The following is a 21,622-nucleotide window of genomic DNA, read 5'->3' as shown; positions in this document are numbered from 1 at the left end:
CAAAGCTCGGCACAACATCGTGAGCCGAAGGGCCTGTTCTGTGCTGTACTGTTCTATGTCTGATCTTTTCGTGGACTCAGCTCCACTTACCCGCCCGCTCACCATAACCCTTAATTCCTTTACTGTTCAAAAATCTATCTATCCTTGTCTTAAAGAACATTCAACGAGGTAGCCTCAACTGGGCAGGGAATTCCACAGATTCACAACCCTTTGTGTGAAGAAGTTCCTCCTCAACTCAGTCCTAAATCTGATCCCCCTTATTTTGAGGCCATGCCCCCTAGTTCTAGTTTCACCCGCCAGTGGAAACAACTTCCCTGCTTCTATCTTATCAATTCCCTTCATAATCTGAAATGTTTCCATAAGATCTCCCCTCATTCTTCTGAATTCCAATGAGTATAGCCCCAGTCTACTCAGTCTCTCCTCATAAGCCAACCCTCTCAACTCCGGAATCAACCCAGTGAATCTCCTCTGCACCCCCTCCAGTGCCAGTATATCCTTCCTCAAGTAAGGAGACCAAAACTGTACACAGCACTCCAGGTGTGGCCTCACCAGCACCTTATACAGCTGCAACATAACCTCGCTGTTTCCATCCCTCTCGCAATGAAGGACACAATCCCATTCGCCGCCTTCATTACCTGCTGCACCCGCAAACCAACTCCTTGAGATTCCTGCACAAGGACACCCAGGTCCCTCTGCACAGCAGCAAGCTGCAATTCTTTAACCATTTAAACCGAGTTAATCTCCATCTGCCACATTTTGGCCCCCTCATTGAACCTCTCCATATCCATTTGTAAATTACTTAATTGCAACTTACTGATCCACCTCCATTTTTATACGAACATTCCTCACATTAAGCCACAAAGCCTATAGACTGACAATACTGGCCCCACTCCCACCATCTCTTACTGAGGCCATGTTTGATTCTGGCTCTTTGATTCTTCTGCCTATCATTTTTCTCATTTCCTTTCCCCCGACTCCTTGCATAGGCTCCCATCCATTTGCCATTTTTGTTTAAACCCTCCCCCAACCACCCTAGCAAATGCTCCCCCCTCGGACATCATTCTGGCGGAGTCCAGAACTAGGGGGAGTCATAGTTTGAGGATAAGGGGGTTAAACCCTTTTAGGACTGAGGTGAGGAGAAGTTTCTTCACCCAGAGGGTGGTGAATGTGTGGAATTCACTCCCACAGAAAGTAGTCGAGGCCAAAACGTTGGGTGATTTCCAAGAATAAATTAGATATCGCTCTTGGGGCTAAAGGGATCGAGGGATTATGGGGGGAAATCAGGATATTGAATTTGATGATCAGCCGTGAATTCATAATGGATAACGGAGCAGGCTTGAAGGGCCGAATGGCCGACCCCTGCTTCGAGGTTCGATGTTCTTTGTTCTATTTCTGGCACAGTAGCTCGCACTGCTGCCTCAGCGCCAGCGACCTGTCTTCAATTCCGGACTTGGGTGACCATGTGGAGCTTTGCACGTTCTCCCCGTGTCTGCGTGGGTTTCCGCTGGGTGATCTGGTTTCCTCCCACACTCCAAAGATGTGTAGGTTAGGGTGGATTGGCCATGCTAAATTGCCCCTTAGTGTCCAAAGATGTGTAGGTTAGGGTGGATTGGCCATGCTAAATTGCCCCTTAGTGTCCAAAGATGTGTAGGTTAGGGTGGATTGTCCATGCTAAATTGTCCCATATTGTCCAAAGATGTGCAGGTTAGGGTGGATTGGCCATGCTAAATTGCCCCTTAGTGTCCAAAGATGTGTAGGTTAGGGTGGATTGGCCATGCTAAATTGCCCCTTAGTGTCCAAAGATGTGTAGGTTAGGGTGGATTGGCCATGCTAAATTGTCCCTTATTGTCCAAAGATGTGTAGGTTAGGGTGGATTGGCCATGCTAAATTGTCCTTTGGTGTCCAAAGATGTGTAGGTTAGGGTGGATTGGCCATGCTAAATTGTCCCTTGGTGTCCAAAGATGTGTAGGTTAGGGTGGATTGGCCATGCTAAATTGTCCCTTAGTGTCCAAAGATGTGTAGGTTGGGTGGATTGGCCATGCTAAATTGTCCCTTAGTGTCCAAAGACATACAGGTTAGGTGGATTGGCCATGCTAAATTATCCCTTAGTGTCCAAAGATGTGTAGGTTAGGGTGGATTGGCCGTGCTAAATTGTCCCTTCGTGTCCAAAGATGTGTAGGTTAGGGTGGATTGGCCATGCTAAATTGTCCCTTAGTGTCCCAAAGATGTGTAGGTTAGGTGGATTGGCCATGCTAAATTGTCCCTTCGTGTCCCAAAGATGTGCAGGTTAGGTGGATTGGCCATGCTAAATTGTCCCTTAGTGTCCAAAGATGTGCAGGTTAGGGGTATTGGCCATGCTAAATTGTCCCTTAGTGTCCCAAAGATGTGCAGGTTAGACCGATTAGCCATGGGAAATTGTCCCTTAGTGTCAGGGGATTAGCAGGGTAAATACATGGGGTTTTGGGGATAGGGACTGGGTGGGATTGTGGTCTGTGCAAGCCTGATGGGCCGAACGGCCTCCTTCTCCACTCGGGATTCTATTCAATGATTCTACCCCTCAGACTCCCAGACTCTGGTGAAGTGAGAGAGAGAGATCCCCAGACCTCTGGAGCGGAACCAAACACACACGCACACAAAACACGACACGCACACCAAACACGAGACACGCACACCAAACACGAGACACGCACACAAAACACGAGACACGCACACAAAACACGAGACACGCACACAAAACACGAGACACGCACACAAAACACGAGACACGCACACAAAACACGAGACACGCACACACAACACGAGACACGCACACACAACTCGCACACACGAGACACGCAAACACGAGACACGCAAACACGAGACACGCAAACACGACACACGCAAACACGAGACACGCAAACACGAGACACGCAAACACGAGACACGCAAACACGACACACTCAAACACGACACACGCAAACACGACACACGCAAACACGACACACGCAAACACGACACACGCAAACACGACACACGCAAACACGACACACAGACACGACGTACACAGACATGACGCACACACAAACACGACACACACAAGCACAGGGAATAAATGGGCCCAGTGATGGAGATATAGGGTTTTCCTTTTATTTATCAAAGTACAGCAAAATTGTAAACTTCAATAACAGTATCACAATATATAATCCATCCCCGGACCACACTGCTAAAACCTGAGATTGCTGTTTGTTTTATCTTTTCGTTTCTGCTGCTTGTGTTTTTCATACAAAAATGTATGTACAATTCTGTACAATTCCCCCCCACCCCCCCCACTCACACACACACACACACAGACACACACAGACACACACACACAGACACTCTCTCCTCCCTTTGACACCAGCAAACCAGCCCCCACGGACAGCTTGCACTGGTATGGGGAGAAGAGACGGACAGAGGGGGGAGCGGGAAAGGGGGGGGAGCGGGGATGGGGGGGGAGCGGGGAGGGGGGGGGAGCGGGGAGGGGGGGGGAGCGGGGAGGGGGGGGGAGCAGGGAGGGGGGGGGAGCGGGGAGGGGGGGGAGCGGGGAGGGGGGGGAGCGGGGAAAGGGGGGAGCGGGGAAAGGGGGGAGCGGGGATGGGGGGGGAGCGGGGATGGGGGGGGAGCGGGGATGGGGGGGGAGCGGGGATGGGGGGGAGCGGGGATGGGGGGGAGCGGGGATGGGGGGAGCGGGGATGGGGGGGAGCGGGGATGGGGGGGAGCGGGGATGGGGGGGAGCGGGGAAGGGGGGGAGCGGGGAAGGGGGGGGAGCGGGGAAAGGGGGGAGTGGGGAAAGGGGGGGAGCGGGGATGGGGGGGAGCGGGGATGGGGGGGAGCGGGGAAGGGGGGGGGAGCGGGGAAGGGGGGGGGAGCGGGGATGGGGGGGGAGCGGGGATGGGGGGGGAGCGGGGATGGGGGGGGAGCGGGGATGGGGGGGGAGCGGGGATGGGGGGGGAGCGGGGATGGGGGGGGAGCGGGGATGGGGGGGGAGCGGGGATGGGGGGGGAGCGGGGATGGGGGGGGAGCGGGGATGGGGGGGGAGCGGGGATGGGGGGGGAGCGGGGATGGGGGGGGAGCGGGGATGGGGGGGGAGCGGGGATGGGGGGGGAGCGGGGATGGGGGGGGAGCGGGGATGGGGGGGGAGCGGGGATGGGGGGGAGCGGGGATGGGGGGGGAGCGGGGAAGGGGGGGAGCGGGGAAGGGGGGGGAGCGGGGAAGGGGGGGGAGCGGGGAAGGGGGGGGAGCGGGGAAGGGGGGGGAGCGGGGAAGGGGGGGGAGCGGGGAAGGGGGGGGGAGCGGGGAAGGGGGGGGAGCGGGGAAGGGGGGGGAGCGGGGAAGGGGGGGGGAGCGGGGAAGGGGGGGGAGCGGGGAAGGGGGGGGAGCGGGGAAGGGGGGGGGAGCGGGGAAGGGGGGGGAGCGGGGAAGGGGGGGGGGAGCGGTGATGGGGGGGAGCGGGGAAGGGGGGGGAGCGGGGATGGGGGGGAGCGGGGAAGGGGGGGGAGCGGGGAAGGGGGGGGAGCGGGGAAAGGGGGGAGCGGGGATGGGGGGGAGCGGGGATGGGGGGGAGCGGGGATGGGGGGAGCGGGGATGGGGGGGAGCGGGGATGGGGGGGGAGTGGGGAAGGGGGGGGAGCGGGGAAGGGGGGGGAGCGGGGAAGGGGGGGAGCGGGGAAGGGGGGGGAGTGGGGAAGGGGGGGAGCGGGGATGGGGGCTTTAACAAGAAGATGATTTAAAAAACTATTCCAAGCTCGATCGATGGAAGACAGGGACCGGCCCTTCCAGCGAGCGACGCTGCCCTCTCTCTCTCTGTCTCTCTGTCTCTCTCTCTCTCTTTCTGTCTTATTTTTTCCTTTAATAGTCAACTTTTTAAAAGTGCTCGCTCCTGTGGGCTCTGGAGTACACACACACACGTGTGTATATACACACGCACACACACGTGTGTATATACACACGCACACACACGTGTGTATATACACACGCACACACACGTGTGTATATACACACACACACGCACATGTATACACATGCGCACGCACGTATACACACGCGCGTACACACACGCGTGCACGCGTGTACACACACGCGTGTATACACACGCGTGCACGCGTGTATACACACGCACGCACGCGTGTATACACACGCACGCACGCGTGTATACACACGCACGCACGTATACACACGCACGCACGCGTGTATACACACGCACGCACGCGTGTATACACACGCACGCACGCGTGTATACACACGCACGCACGCACGTATACACACGCACTCACGCGTGTATACACACGCACTCACGCGTGTATACACACACACGCATGCGTGTACACACACACACGCATGTATACACACACGCATGCATACACACACGCATGCGTGTATACACACACACGCACTCCTGCGACTAAGACGTCATGCTTTATCCCCAGGAGAGGGGTTGGGGGGGGGGGGGGGGGGGGAGGAGGAAAAATAATGTGCGGATCGGGAGAGAAAAATGGCAGATGGAGAGCGCAAAACCAGGCACTCTCCTTTATTCCCCCGTAAGCAACGCTGTGTCGTGAGAGGGGGGATTGGGGAGAGAGAGAGAGACCCCTCCCCCGCTGGCTCACAATTCGGACGGAGAGCGCGTCGCGGATGGGGGTGGGGGCGACTTGTTGTTACGGGGACCCCCTCACCCCCTCCTCCCCTTCCCCATCCCCCCTCCCCCCCACCCCACCCCCTCCCCCTTCCCACCCGCAGTGAAGATTCTGGAACATGATTAGGATGTTTGCATGGTTTGAGGTGCCGGGCGGGCGGGCAGAGAGGGAGGGGAATACCGAGACACCTTTCTGTATCCTCTCTCTCCCCTTTATATACACGGCTGCCAACGCAGGAGGCTCCTCGAGCCCGTATTTACACTGTGTACAGTACAAAACCCCCCCCCCTTATCTCCAAACAATGCCCAGGGGGGGGGGGCCGGGGCAGTCTGGACCCTACACCCACCCACACCCACCCCCCCCTGCCAGACAGCAGTGAGAATCTATTACCCACCCCCCCCCCCCCCAATTAAAAGCTGCCATGAGTGGGTGGTTGAGGGGGGGGGAGGGAGGGGGCACTAGATTAGTCTGGGTCATTTAGCTCCCCTCTAACCCCCCCACCCCCTCCATCCCCCCACACTCCCTTTCCAGGAACTGGAGGCCATTCAGCCCCTTTTCCCGGAGATTGTTAGACAGGGACAGGAGGAGGCCATTCAGCCCCTCTCTCTCCAGCCTGTTACACAGGGACAGGAGGAGGCCATTCAGCCCCTCTCTCTCCGAGCCTCTTACACAGGAACAGGAGGCCATTCAGCCCCTCTCTCTCCAGACTGTTACACAGGAACAGGAGGAGGCCATTCAGCCCCTCTCCCTGAGCCTGTTACACAGGGACAGGAGGAGGCCATTCAGCCCCTCTCCCTGAGCCTGTTACACAGGAACAGGAGGAGGCCATTCAGCCCCTCTCCCTGAGCCTGTTACACAGGGACAGGAGGAGGCCATTCAGCCCCTTTCTCTGAGCCTCTTACACAGGAACAGGAGGTGGCCATTCAGCCCCTCTCCTCCTCCTCCAGCCTGTTACACAGGCACAGGAGGAGGCCATTCAGCCCCTCTCCCTGAGCCTGTTACACAGGAAGAGGAGGCCATTCAGCCCCTTTCTCCGAGCCTCTTACACAGGAACAGGAGGAGGCCATTCAGCCCCTCTCCCTGAGCCTGTTACACAGGGACAGGAGGAGGCCATTCAGCCCCTCTCCCTGAGCCTGTTACACAGGGACAGGAGGAGGCCATTCAGCCCCTTTCTCTGAGCCTCTTACAAAGGAACAGGAGGAGGCCATTCAGCCCCTCTCCTCCTCCTCCGGCCTGTTACACAGGGACAGGAGGAGGCCATTCAGCCCCTTTTCCCCAGGAGCCTGTTACACAGGAATCTCTCTCTCTCTCTCACACACACACACACAGATACACAGGGCCACCCTGAATGCGCTCAGTGTCTAACTCTTTCCCCCCTCCCCCCCCTCCTCGCCCCCCTCCGTTTCACTTGGGCAGGGGGGGTAAGGGGGGTGGGGGCTCGGCGGGGAGGGGAGGGGGCAGGCGGGCGGCCCCGGGGGGGAAGTCGAAGCGGGCCTGGGGGGCGGGGGGCACCCCCTGGGCGCTGAGCAGGGACTCCAGCATGTCGAAGGTGTCCTGGTAGTGGCTGTGCTCGGCCAGCCCGCCGTGCCCGTTGGCCTCCCTGTCCGAGGGTCCCGAGGAGGAGGAGGAGGAGGAGCAGGGGGCCGGGGGGAAGGGGAGGTCCAGGACGCCGCCGCCGAAGCGGGAGGAGGGGGGCGGGAGGTGGGGGCCAGGGCCGGGCAGGGCCTTGGCCGGCTTGCCGGGCCTGGGCGGTGGCGGCAGCAGGCGGTGGGCTCCGGGCTCCCCCTCCCGGGCCGGACGCTGGCGGGTCTCCTCCCTCCTGCCCGAGGGGGGGTGCCGGCCGTGGGGGGCCGTCGCTGCGTGGTGGTGATGTCGGTGGTGGTGGTGGTGGTGGTGACGGTGACGGTGGTGGTTGGACGCCGGCTCCCTCCGCCGCTCGCGGTTCCGCCCCCCACCGCCGCCGCTGCCCTCCTCCGCCGGCACCTTGATGCGCACTCGCAGTTGTTCCTCGCCTGCCTCCGACGGTTCCCCCGCCGTCGCGGGGGGCGGCAGACGGATGCGGATGGGGAGGGGGTGGCGGGCGTCCCTCTGCCTCCGCTCCTTGGGCTCCCGCTCCTTGGGCTCCCGCTCCTTGGGCTCCCGCTCCGACAGGGACTGGGCGTTCTCCTCCCGGGCTCCCGGCTCCGCCTTGCGTTTGTGGGCGGCCAGCCCCTCGGCGTGCTTGGCCCGGTACTCGCTCAGGCTGACCCGCAAGGGGCCCGCCGCGGTCCGCCTGGACGCCCCCGCCGTCTCACTGCTCTCCGTCTCGCCCTCCAGCTGGGGCCAGGGCCTGGAGGAGCCGGGCTGCTGGGACCCCACTCCTCCTCCGCCGCCTCCGCTCACGCTCGACGCCACGATGCTCATGAGCTCGGAGAAGGCGCTGTCCATCGACGAGGGGGGCGCCAGGCCGGAGAGCTGCTGGCCGTCCTCCAGACCATCCGTCCTGGGCTTCTTGGCCGCTTGGCATGCCTGCGACGAGGGAGCGACACAATTCAGTGAGGAGATCGCGACACTCTCAACCGCCCCCCCCGCAAAGCACTCCTTCGACACACCCAATTCAGTCCCCACTCGGCCCGATATCCCTGCAAATCCCCACTGTAATCCCCACAAATCCCCCACTGTAATCCCCGCAAATACCCCACTGGAATCCCCACAAATTCCCCACTGTAATCCCCGCAAATACCCCACTGGAATCCCCACAAATTCCCCACTGTAATCCCCGCAAATCCCCCACTGGAATCCCCACAAATCCCCACTGTAATCCCCACAAATCCCCCACTGTAATCCCCGCAAATCCCCCACTGGAATCCCCACAAATCCCCCACTGGAATCCCCGCAAATTCCCCACTGTAATCCCCGCAAATCCCCCACTGTAATCCCCGCAAATCCCCCACTGTAATCCCCGCAAATCCCCCACTGTAATCCCCGCAAATCCCCCACTGTAATCCCCGCAAATCCCCCACTGTTATCCCCACAAATCCCCCACTGTAATCCCCGCAAATCCCCCACTGTAATCCCCGCAAATCCCCCACTGTAATCCCCGCAAATCCCCCACTGTAATCCCCGCAAATCCCCCACTGTAATCCCCGCAAATCCCCCACTGTAATCCCCGCAAATCCCCCACTGTAATCCCCGCAAATCCCCCACTGTAATCCCCGCAAATCCCCCACTGTAATCCCCGCAAATCCCCCACTGTAATCCCCGCAAATCCCCCACTGTAATCCCCGCAAATCCCCCACTGTAATCCCCGCAAATCCCCCACTGTAATCCCCGCAAATCCCCCACTGTAATCCCCGCAAATCCCCCACTGTAATCCCCGCAAATCCCCCACTGTAATCCCCGCAAATCCCCCACTGTAATCCCCGCAAATCCCCCACTGTAATCCCCGCAAATCCCCCACTGTAATCCCCGCAAATCCCCCACTGTAATCCCCGCAAATCCCCCACTGTAATCCCCGCAAATCTCCCACTGTAATCCCCGCAAATCTCCCACTGTAATCCCCGCAAATCCCCCACTGTAATCCCCGCAAATCCCCCACTGTAATCACTGCAAATCCCCCACTGTAATCCCCGCAAATCCCCCACTGTAATTCCCGCAAATCCCCCACTGTAATCCCCGCAAATCCCCCACTGTAATCACTGCAAATCCCCCACTGTAATCACTGCAAATCCCCCACTGTAATCCCTGCAAATCCCCCACTGTAATCCCCACAAATCTCCCACTGTAATCCCCGCAAATCTCCCACTGTAATCCCCGCAAATCCCCCACTGTAATCCCCGCAAATCCCCCACTGTAATCCCCGCAAATCCCCCACTGTAATCACTGCAAATCCCCCACTGTAATCACTGCAAATCCCCCACTGTAATCCCCACAAATCTCCCACTGTAATCCCCGCAAATCTCCCACTGTAATCCCCGCAAATCCCCCACTGTAATCCCCGCAAATCCCCCACAGTAATCCCCGCAAATCCCCCACTGTAATCCCCACAAATCCCCCACTGTAATCCCCGCAAATCTCCCACTGTAATCCCCGCAAATCCCCCACTGTAATCACTGCAAATCCCGCACTGTAATCCCCGCAAATCCCCCACTGTAATCACTGCAAATCCCCCACTGTAATCCCCGCAAATCCCCCACTGTAATCCCCGCAAATCCCGCACTGTAATCCCCGCAAATCTCCCACTGTAATCCCCGCAAATCCCCCACTGTAATCCCCGCAAATCCCCCACTGTAATCACTGCAAATCCCGCACTGTAATCCCCGCAAATCCCCCACTGTAATCACTGCAAATCCCGCACTGTAATCCCCGCAAATCCCCCACTGTAATCACTGCAAATCTCCCACTGTAATCCCCGCAAATCCCCCACTGTAATCCCCGCAAATCCCCCACTGTAATCCCCGCAAATCCCCCACTGTAATCACTGCAAATCCCCCACTGTAATCCCCGCAAATCCCCCACTGTAATCCCCGCAAATCCCCCACTGTAATCCCCGCAAATCCCCCACTGTAATCACTGCAAATCCCCCACTGTAATCACTGCAAATCCCCCACTGTAATCCCTGCAAATCCCCCACTGTAATCCCCACAAATCTCCCACTGTAATCCCCGCAAATCTCCCACTGTAATCCCCGCAAATCCCCCACTGTAATCCCCGCAAATCCCCCACTGTAATCCCCGCAAATCCCCCACTGTAATCACTGCAAATCCCCCACTGTAATCACTGCAAATCCCCCACTGTAATCCCCACAAATCTCCCACTGTAATCCCCGCAAATCTCCCACTGTAATCCCCGCAAATCCCCCACTGTAATCCCCGCAAATCCCCCACAGTAATCCCCGCAAATCCCCCACTGTAATCCCCACAAATCCCCCACTGTAATCCCCGCAAATCTCCCACTGTAATCCCCGCAAATCCCCCACTGTAATCACTGCAAATCCCGCACTGTAATCCCCGCAAATCCCCCACTGTAATCACTGCAAATCCCCCACTGTAATCCCCGCAAATCCCCCACTGTAATCCCCGCAAATCCCGCACTGTAATCCCCGCAAATCTCCCACTGTAATCCCCGCAAATCCCCCACTGTAATCCCCGCAAATCCCCCACTGTAATCACTGCAAATCCCGCACTGTAATCCCCGCAAATCCCCCACTGTAATCACTGCAAATCCCGCACTGTAATCCCCGCAAATCCCCCACTGTAATCACTGCAAATCTCCCACTGTAATCCCCGCAAATCCCCCACTGTAATCACTGCAAATCCCGCACCGTAATCCCCGCAAATCCCCCACTGTAATCCCCGCAAATCCCCCACTGTAATCCCTGCAACTCCCCCACTGTAATCCCCACAAATCCCCCACTGTAATCCCCGCAAATCCCCCACTGTAATCCCCGCAAATCCCCCACTGTAATCCCCGCAAATCACCCACTGTAATCACGGCAAATCCCGCACTGTAATCACTGCAAATCCCCCACTGTAATCCCTGCAAATCTCCCACTGTAATCCCTGCAAATCCCCCACTGTAATCCCTGCAAATCTCCCACTGTAATCCCTGCAAATCCCCCACTGTAATCCCCGCAAATCCCCCACTGTAATCCCTGCAAATACCGCACTGTAATCACCGCAAATCCCCCACTGTAATCCCTGCAAATCTCCCACTGTAATCACTGCAAATCCTCCACTGTAATCCCCACAAATCCCCCACTGTAATCCCCGCAAATCCCCCACTGTAATCCCCGCAAATCCCGCACTGTAATCCCTGCAAATCTCCCACTGTAATCCCTGCCAAACCCCCACTGTAATCCCCGCAAATCCCCCACTGTAATCACTGCAAATCCCCCACTGTAATCCCCGCAAATCCCCCACTGTAATCCCCGCAAATCTCCCACTGTAATCCCCGCAAATCCCCCACTGTAATCCCCGCAAATACCCCACTGTAATCACTGCAAATCCCCCACTATAATCCCCGCAAATCCCCCACTGTAATCACTGCAAATCTCCCACTGTAATCCCCGCAAATCCCCCACTGTAATCCCCGCAAATCCCCCACTGTAATCCCCGCAAATCCCCCACTGTAATCCCCGCAAATTCCGCACTGTAATCCCCGCAAATCCCCCACTGTAATCCCCGCAAATCTCCCACTGTAATCCCTGCAAATCCCCCACTGTAATCCCCGCAAATCCCCCACTGTAATCCCCGCAAATCCCCCACTGTAATCACTGCAAATCCCCCACTGTAATCCCCGCAAATTCCCCACTGCAATCCCCGCAAATACCCCACTGTAATCCCCACAAATCCCCCACTGTAATCCCCGCAAATCCCCCACTGTAATCCCCGCAAATCCCCCACTGTAATCCCTGCAAATCCCCCACTGTAATCCCCACAAATCCCCCACTGTAATCCCCGCAAATCCCGCACTGTAATCCCCGCAAATCCCCCACTGTAATCCCCGCACATCTCCCACTGTAATCACTGCAAATCCCCCACTGTAATCCCCGCAAATCCCGCACTGTAATACCCGCAAATCCCCCACTGTAATCCCTGCAAATCCCCCACTGTAATCCCGGCAAATCCCCCACTGTAATCACTGCAAATCCCCCACTGTAATTCCCGCAGATCCCGCACTGTAATACCCGCAAATCCCCCACTGTAATCACTGCACATCCCCCACTGTAATCCCCGCAAATCCCCCACTGTAATCCCTGCAAATCCCCCACTGTAATCACTGCAAATCCCCCACTGTAATTCCCGCAAATCCCCCACTGTAATCACTGCAAATCCCCCACTGTAATCACTGCAAATCTCCCACTGTAATCACTGCAAATCCCCCACTGTAATCCCTGCAGATCCCGCACTGTAATCCCCGCAAATCCCCCACTGTAATCACTGCAAATCCCCCACTGTAATCCCCGCAAATCTCCCACTGTAATCCCCGCAAATCCCCCACTGTAATCCCTGCAAATCCCCCACTGTAATCCCCGCAAATCCCCCACTGTAATCACTGCAAATCCCGCACTGTAATCCCCGCAAATCCCCCACTGTAATCACTGCAAATCCCGCACTGTAATCCCCGCAAATCCCCCACTGTAATCACTGCAAATCACGCACCGTAATCCCCGCAAATCCCCCACTGTAATCACTGCAAATCCCGCACTGTAATCACTGCAAATCCCCACTGTAATCACTGCAAATCCCCACTGTAATCCCCGCAAATCCCCCACTGTAATCCCCGCAAATCCCCCACTGTAATCCCCGCAAATCCCCCACTGTAATCCCTGCAAATCCCCCACTGTAATCACTGCAAATCCCGCACTGTAATCACTGCAAATCCCCACTGTAATCACTGCAAATCCCCCACTGTAATCCCCGCAAATCCCGCACTGTAATCCCCGCAAATCCCCCACTGTAATCCCCACAAATCCCCCACTGTAATCCCTGCAAATCCCCCACTGTAATCCCCACAAATCCCCCACTGTAATCCCCGCAAATCCCGCACTGTAATCCCCGCAAATCCCCCACTGTAATCCCCGCACATCTCCCACTGTAATCACTGCAAATCCCCCACTGTAATCCCCGCAAATCCCGCACTGTAATACCCGCAAATCCCCCACTGTAATCCCTGCAAATCCCCCACTGTAATCCCGGCAAATCCCCCACTGTAATCACTGCAAATCCCCCACTGTAATTCCCGCAGATCCCGCACTGTAATACCCGCAAATCCCCCACTGTAATCACTGCACATCCCCCACTGTAATCCCCGCAAATCCCCCACTGTAATCCCTGCAAATCCCCCACTGTAATCACTGCAAATCCCCCACTGTAATTCCCGCAAATCCCCCACTGTAATCACTGCAAATCCCCCACTGTAATCACTGCAAATCTCCCACTGTAATCACTGCAAATCCCCCACTGTAATCCCTGCAGATCCCGCACTGTAATCCCCGCAAATCCCCCACTGTAATCACTGCAAATCCCCCACTGTAATCCCCGCAAATCTCCCACTGTAATCCCCGCAAATCCCCCACTGTAATCCCTGCAAATCCCCCACTGTAATCCCCGCAAATCCCCCACTGTAATCACTGCAAATCCCGCACTGTAATCCCCGCAAATCCCCCACTGTAATCACTGCAAATCCCGCACTGTAATCCCCGCAAATCCCCCACTGTAATCACTGCAAATCACGCACCGTAATCCCCGCAAATCCCCCACTGTAATCACTGCAAATCCCGCACTGTAATCACTGCAAATCCCCACTGTAATCACTGCAAATCCCCACTGTAATCCCCGCAAATCCCCCACTGTAATCCCCGCAAATCCCCCACTGTAATCCCCGCAAATCCCCCACTGTAATCCCTGCAAATCCCCCACTGTAATCACTGCAAATCCCGCACTGTAATCACTGCAAATCCCCACTGTAATCACTGCAAATCCCCCACTGTAATCCCCGCAAATCCCGCACTGTAATCCCCGCAAATCCCCCACTGTAATCCCCACAAATCCCCCACTGTAATCCCCGCAAATGTTCCACTGTAATCCCCGCAAATCCCCCACTGTAATCCCTGCAAATTCCCCCCTCCCCCGCTGACCGACATCTCTGCAAATCCCTCTGCGATATCTTACCCGCCAGTTTTTGATCCGCTTCAGCCTGTTGGGGGTCTTCTCCAGGATCTGCAGGAATTCATGTGTTAGACCTGCCGGGGAGACAGCAGACAGACAGGGGCGGGATTAAACAGGCAGCGTAGACAGAGCGTGCTATCCGCACAGACACATCCCACACCATTTACTCTGTATCTAACCCCGTGCTGTACCTGTCCTGGGAGTGTTTGATGGGGACAGTGTAGAGGGAGCTTTACTCTGTATCTAACCCCGTGCTGTACCTGTCCTGGGAGTGTTTGATGGGGGACAGTGTAGAGTGAGCTTTACTCTGTATCTAACCCCGTGCTGTACCTGTCCTGGGAGTGTTTGATGGGGACAGTGTAGAGTGAGCTTTACTCTGTATCGAACCCCGTGCTGTACCTGTCCTGGGAGTGTTTGATGGGGGACAGTGTAGAGAGAGCTTTACTCTGTATCTAACCCCGTGCTGTACCTGTCCTGGGAGTGTTTGATGGGGACAGTGTAGAGGGAGCTTTACTCTGTATCTAACCCCGTGCTGCACCTGTCCTGGGAGTGTTTGATGGGGGACAGTGTAGAGCGAGCTTTACTCTGTATCTAACCCCGTGCTGTACCTGTCCTGGGAGTGTTTGATGGGGACAGTGTAGAGGGAGCTTTACTCTGTATCTAACCCCGTGCTGTACCTATCCTGGGAATGTTTGATGGGGACAGTGTAGAGGGAGCTTTACTCTGTATCTAACCCCGTGCTGTACCTGTCCTGGGAGTGTTTGATGGGGGACAGTGTAGAGGGAGCTTTACTCTGTATCTAACCCCGTGCTGTACCTGTCCTGGGAGTGTTTGATGGGGGGACAGTGTAGAGGGAGCTTTACTCTGTATCTAACCCCGTGCTGTACCTGTCCTGGGAGTTTTTGATGGGGGACAGTGTAGAGGGAGCTTTACTCTGTATCTAACCCCGTGCTGTACCTGTCCTGGGAGTGTTTGATGGGGGACAGTGTAGAGGGAGCTTTACTCTGTATCTAACCCCGTGCTGTACCTGTCCTGGGAGTGTTTGATGGGGGACAGTGTAGAGGGAGCTTTACTCTGTATCTAACCCCGTGCTGTACCTGTCCTGGGAGTGTTTGATGGGGACAGTGTAGAGGGAGCTTTACTCTGTATCTAACCCCGTGCTGTACCTGTCCTGGGAGTGTTTGATGGGGGACAGTGTAGAGGGAGCTTTACTCTGTATCTAACCCCGTGCTGTACCTGTCCTGGGAGTGTTTGATGGGGGACAGTGTAGAGGGAGCTTTACTCTGTATCTCACCCCGTGCTGTACCTGTCCTGGGAGTGTTTGATGGGGGACAGTGTAGAGGGAGCTTTACTCTGTATCTAACCCCGTGCTGTACCTGTCCTGGGAGTGTTTGATGGGGGACAGTGTAGAGGGAGCTTTACTCTGTATCTAACCCCGTGCTGTACCTGTCCTGGGAGTGTTTGATGGGGGACAGTGTAGAGGGAGCTTTACTCTGTATCTCACCCCGTGCTGGATCGTGTAATTCTGCAGTGGTTCTTTCTTTAATCTGCAGAAGCTGGGCTGAAAGATACAGATATCTGCAGTCTGACAACGGGGTCAGCACAGCTCTCTTTCCCCTTACTGTCCCCCCGCCCCCCCACTCCTCCCCCAGGGAAAGCCCTGCCGGTTCTCCCCCCCAGTGCGGACTCACCGTCCAGTAATTCCAACGTGACAGTCGGGTCCACGTACTCCCACCAATTCTTACCATCCGTGGACACGGGAATCTCCCAGTTGGACCACTTGCAGGCCAGGTGAATGCAGACACAAGCTACCACGGGCGGTGGGTACTGGAGGCAGAAGGTGGTGAGGTGCAGACTGCCCGGGAGCAGCGGTTCGGGCGGGGAGGGGCACAGAGAGTGTGGGGGGGGAGGGGGAGAAGAGAACAGAGAACATTAAAACCCAGCACTCGCAAATCACAGCTGGAACTCGGCACGCGAGTGACACGGGGGCACTGCGAGTGCGCACGGAATGTGGAGAACATTAACACCCAGCACTCTCAAATCACAGCTGGAACTCGGCACGCGAGTGACACGGGGGCACTGCGAGTGCGCACGGAATGTGGGGGACATTAACACCCAGCACTCTCAAATCACAGCTGGAACTCGGCACGCGAGTGACACGGGGGCACTGCGAGTGCGCACGGAATGTGGGGGACGTTAACACCCAGCACCCCCCTCGCAAATCATACCTGGAACACAGCACGCGAGGGACACGGGGGCACTGCGAGTGCGCACGGAATGTGGGGGACATTAACACGCAGTACTCGCAAATCACAGCTGGAACTCGGCACGCGAGTGACACGGGGGCACTGCGAGTGCGCACGGAATGTGGGGGACGTTAAAACCCAGCACCCCCTCGCAAATCATACCTGGAACTCGGCACGCGAGTGACACGGGGGCACTGCGAGTGCGCACGGAATGTGGGGGACATTAAGACCCAGCACTCTCAAATCACACCTGGAACTCGGCACGCGAGGGACACGGGGGCACTGCGAGTGCGCACGGAATGTGGGGGACGTTAAAACCCAGCACCCCCCTCGCAAATCATACCTGGAACACGGCACGCGAGGGACACGGGGGCACTGCGAGTGCGCACGGAATGTGGGGGACATTAACACGCAGTACTCGCAAATCACAGCTGGAACTCGGCACGCGAGTGACACGGGGGCACTGTGAGTGCGCACGGAATGTGGGGGACGTTAAAACCCAGCACCCCCCTCGCAAATCATACCTGGAACTTGGCACGCGAATGACACGGGGGCACTGCGAGTGCGCACGGAATGTGGGGACGTCGCTGGGCATGGCGCCATCCCTAAATGCCCCTTGAACTGAGAATCTCCCTCGACCATTTCAGGAGGGGGGGGGGGAGAGAAGTTAAGAGCCAACCACGTGGCTGGGTGTGTGTTTGTGCGTGCGTTGGAGGGGTCTGGAGTCACGAGTCGGCCAGACCAGGGTAAGGACGGCAGATTTCCTTCCCCTAAAGGGACATTAGTGAACCAGATGGGTTTTTCCGACAATCCGTAATGGTTTCACCATTACGCAGACTCACTGTTAATCCAAGATTTTATTCATTGGATTGAAGTCTCACCAGCAACCTCCCCCCCCCCCCGCCCCACCCCCCAAAACCGCGGTGGGATTGAAACTCACGTCCTCCGGATCTTTCCGTTATCTCAGATCCGATACCAGGAGGCAAGTGGAAATTCTGATCCCGAGTCTCATTCCCCTGGTGTGAACAATTCTCAGTCAGATTGCTCTCCACTGACGCGGACACAGCGGGTTAGCACTGCTCCCTCACGGCGCCAGGGACCCGGGTTCGATTCCCCGGGGCTCGGGTCACTGTCTGTGCGGAGTCTGCGCGTTCTCCCCGTGTCTGCGTGGGTTTCCTCCGGGTGCTCCGGTTTCCTCCCACAGTCTGAAAGACGGGGCTGGGTTAGGGTGGATTGGGCCGTGCTAAATTCTCCCTCAGTGTCACCCCGAACAGGAGTGTGGGCGACTAGGGGGATTTTCACAGTAACTTCATTGCAGTGTTAATGTAAGCCTTACTTGTGACACTAATAAATAAACTTTAACCGAGAGGTTGGGGGGGGGGGGGCAATGGCCATCTCCGAGATACACTTCGGTCACTCAGACCACAGTCCAGTCCCGCTGGCCCCGTGTGGATCCCCAGGCTGCCGCTCTCTCTTTGGCTCCTCCCTGGGATTAGGGAGCAGCGAGGGGACAGACTGGACATTGGCTGGACACCGGCTGGACAGTGGGTCAGTGCTGGACACCGGCTGGACAGTGGGTCAGTGCTGGACACCGGCTGGACAGTGCGTCAGTGGCTGGACACCGGCTGGACAGTGGGTCAGTGCTGGACACCGGCTGGACACTGTGTCAGTGGCTGGACACCGGCTGGACAGTGGGTCAGTGCTGGACACCGGCTGGACAGTGCGTCAGTGGCTGGACACCGGCTGGACAGTGGGTCAGTGCTGGACACCGGCTGGACAGTGGGTCAGTGCTGGACACCGGCTGGACACTGTGTCAGTGGCTGGACACCGGCTGGACAGTGGGTCAGTGGCTGGACACCGGCTGGACAGCGGGTCAGTGGCTGGACACCGGCTGGACAGTGCGTCAGTGGCTGGACACCGGCTGGACAGCGGGTCAGTGGCTGGACAGTGGGTCAGTGGCTGGACACCGGCTGGACAGTGGGTCAGTGGCTGGACACCGGCTGGACAGCGGGTCAGTGGCTGGACACCGGCTGGACAGTGGGTCAGTGGCCGGACACCGGCTGGACAGTGGGTCAGTGGCCGGACACCGGCTGGACAGTGGGTCAGTGGCCGGACACCGGCTGGACAGCGGGTCAGTGGCTGGACAGTGGGTCAGTGGCTGGACACCGGCTGGTCAGTGGGTCAGTGGCTGGACACCGGCTGGTCAGTGGGTCAGTGGCTGGACACCGGCTGGACAGCGGGTCAGTGGCTGGACACCGGCTGGACAGCGGGTCAGTGGCTGGACAGCGGCTGGACAGTGCGTCAGTGGCTGGACACCGGCTGGTCAGTGGGTCAGTGGCCGGACACCGGCTGGACAGTGCGTCAGTGGCTGGACACCGGCTGGTCAGTGGGTCAGTGGCCGGACACCGGCTGGACAGTGCGTCAGTGGCTGGACACCGGCTGGACAGTGGGTCAGTGGCTGGACACCGGCTGGACAGTGGGTCAGTGGCCGGACACCGGCTGGACAGTGGGTCAGTGGCTGGACAGTGGGTCAGTGGCTGGACACCGGCTGGACAGCGGGTCAGTGGCTGGACAGCGGCTGGACAGTGCGTCAGTGGCTGGACACCGGCTGGACAGTGCGTCAGTGGCTGGACACCGGCTGGACAGTGCGTCAGTGGCTGGACACCGGCTGGTCAGCGGGTCAGTGCTGGACAGTGGGTCAGTGGCTGGACACCGGCTGGACACCGGCTGGACAGCGGGTCAGTGGCTGGACAATCCAGCAGCAGGTTCTATATTATGGAACCCACTTCTCCAGTTCCTCTCAAAGCAGCTGCGACATTCCCTCAAATTGGAATGACCCCGTGTAACACAGACAGACACAGGAAGGAGGAGAGGCCATGTCCTGGTGGCGTTACCACCAGGCTATTCTTCCAGAAACTCCAGCTGATGTTCTGGGAGGACCCGGGTTCGAATCCCGCCCACGGCAGATGGTGGGAATTTGAATTCAATAAAAAATATCTGGGATTAAGAATCTACTGATGACCCATTGTGGGGAAAAACCCATCTGGTTCCCCTTTAGGGAAGGAAATCTGCCGTCCGTACCCCGGTCTGGCCTACATGTGACTCCAGATCCACAGCAATGTGGGTGACTCTCAACTGTCCCTCCAAGGGGCAACTAGGGATGGGCAATAAATGGTGGACCACACACACAGACACGTGTACACACACACACACACACACAGACACGTGTACACGCACACACAGACACGTGTACACGCACACACACACACACAGACACGTGTACACGCACACACAGACACGTGTACACGCACACACACACAGACACGTGTACACACACACACACACAGACACGTGTACACGCACACACACACACAGACACGTGTACACGCACACACACACACACAGACACGTGTACACGCACACACACACACACAGACACGTGTACACGCACACACACAGACAGGTGTACACGCACACACACAGACACGTGTACACGCACACACACACAGACACGTGTACACGCACACACAGACACGTGTACACGCACACACAGACACGTGTACACGCACACACACACAGACACGTGTACACGCACACACAAGTATATACACACACAGACACACACGCGCAGACACGCGCGCACACGCAGACACGCGCGCACACGCAGACACGCGTGCACACGCAGACACGCGCGCACACGCAGACACGCGCAGACACGCACACACACGCAGACACGCACACACACGCAGACACGCGCACACACGCAGACACGCGCAGACACGCACACACACGCAGACACGCACACACACGCAGACACGCACACGCGCAGACACGCACACACGCAGACACGCACACACGCAGACACGCACACACACGCAGACACACACACACACGCAGACACGCACACACACGCAGACACGCACACGCGCAGACACGCACACACGTACACACATGTACAAAGGCGATCCCGGACATAGGTTACAACACGCCGATGCACAAACACAGACAGACAATAACTCTCGAGAGCAGTGAAACTGTCCGGTGACTAACAACCTGTTAGTAGCCATGAAATACGACGTCTGCGCCAAATCCTTGCTCGCTGGAGAGAGAGAAAGAGAGAGCAGTCAGTACCGGGCGACACTGAGAATCAACAACGGTTCACTATACAGGCACAGGGTCCAAACACTCACACCGGAGAGGGAAAGGCGGAGAGAGAGGCGAGGGACGGGGAGAGAGCGAGGGACGGGGAGAGAGAGAGGGACGGGGAGAGAGAGAGGGACGGGGGAGAGAGAGGGGACCGGGGAGAGAGAGAGGGACGGGGAGAGAGAGAGGGACGGGGAGAGAGAGAGGGACGGGGAGAGAGAGAGGGACGGGGAGAGAGAGAGGGACGCGGAGAGAGAGAGGGACGGGGAGAGAGAGAGGGACGGGGAGAGAGAGAGGGACGGGGAGAGAGAGAGGGACGGGGAGAGAGAGAGGGACGGGGAGAGAGAGAGGGACGGGGAGAGAGAGAGGGACGGGGAGAGAGAGAGGGACGCGGAGAGAGAGAGGGACGGGGGAGAGAGAGAGGGACGCGGAGAGAGAGAGGGACGGGGAGAGAGAGAGGGACGGGGAGAGAGAGAGGGACGCGGAGAGAGAGAGGGACGGGGAGAGAGAGGGACGGGGAGAGAGAGAGGGACGCGGAGAGAGAGAGGGACGGGGAGAGAGAGAGGGACGGGGAGAGAGAGAGGGACGGGGAGAGAGAGAGGGACGGGGAGAGAGAGAGGGACGCGGAGAGAGAGAGGGACGGGGAGAGAGAGAGGGACGGGGAGAGAGCGAGGGACGGAGAGAGAGCGAGGGACGGAGAGAGAGCGAGGGACGGAGAGAGATAGAGGGACGGAGAGAGATAGAGGGACGGAGAGAGATAGAGGGACGGAGAGAGAGCGAGGGACGGAGAGAGATAGAGGGACGGAGAGAGAGCGAGGGACGGAGAGAGAGCGAGGGACGGAGAGAGATAGAGGGACGGAGAGAGAGCGAGGGACGGAGAGAGAGCGAGGGACGGAGAGAGAGCGAGGGACGGAGAGAGAGCGAGGGACGGA

General features: G+C 57.7%; 1 protein-coding gene across 1 annotated transcript; it reads right to left on the bottom strand.

Annotated features, from left to right (window-relative positions):
- Positions 1-4,589: 4,589 nt before the first annotated feature.
- On the bottom strand, positions 4,590-20,645 carry LOC144490159 (uncharacterized). Its single transcript, XM_078207967.1, has 4 exons — positions 20,601-20,645; positions 15,993-16,156; positions 14,305-14,375; positions 4,590-8,158 (listed from the first exon to the last, which is right to left on the bottom strand). Exons 1-4 carry the CDS (start codon positions 20,612-20,614, stop codon positions 7,055-7,057), a joined length of 1,353 nt encoding a protein of 450 aa, XP_078064093.1. The 5' UTR covers positions 20,615-20,645; the 3' UTR covers positions 4,590-7,054.
- Positions 20,646-21,622: the final 977 nt, after the last annotated feature.

The sequence above is a fragment of the Mustelus asterias genome, unplaced genomic scaffold (genome assembly GCF_964213995.1).
Source record: "Mustelus asterias unplaced genomic scaffold, sMusAst1.hap1.1 HAP1_SCAFFOLD_2964, whole genome shotgun sequence".
Classification (NCBI taxonomy): domain Eukaryota; kingdom Metazoa; phylum Chordata; class Chondrichthyes; order Carcharhiniformes; family Triakidae; genus Mustelus; species Mustelus asterias.
Note: the sequence above shows the minus strand (reverse complement) of the source record. Positions and strands in the feature narration are given on the sequence as shown.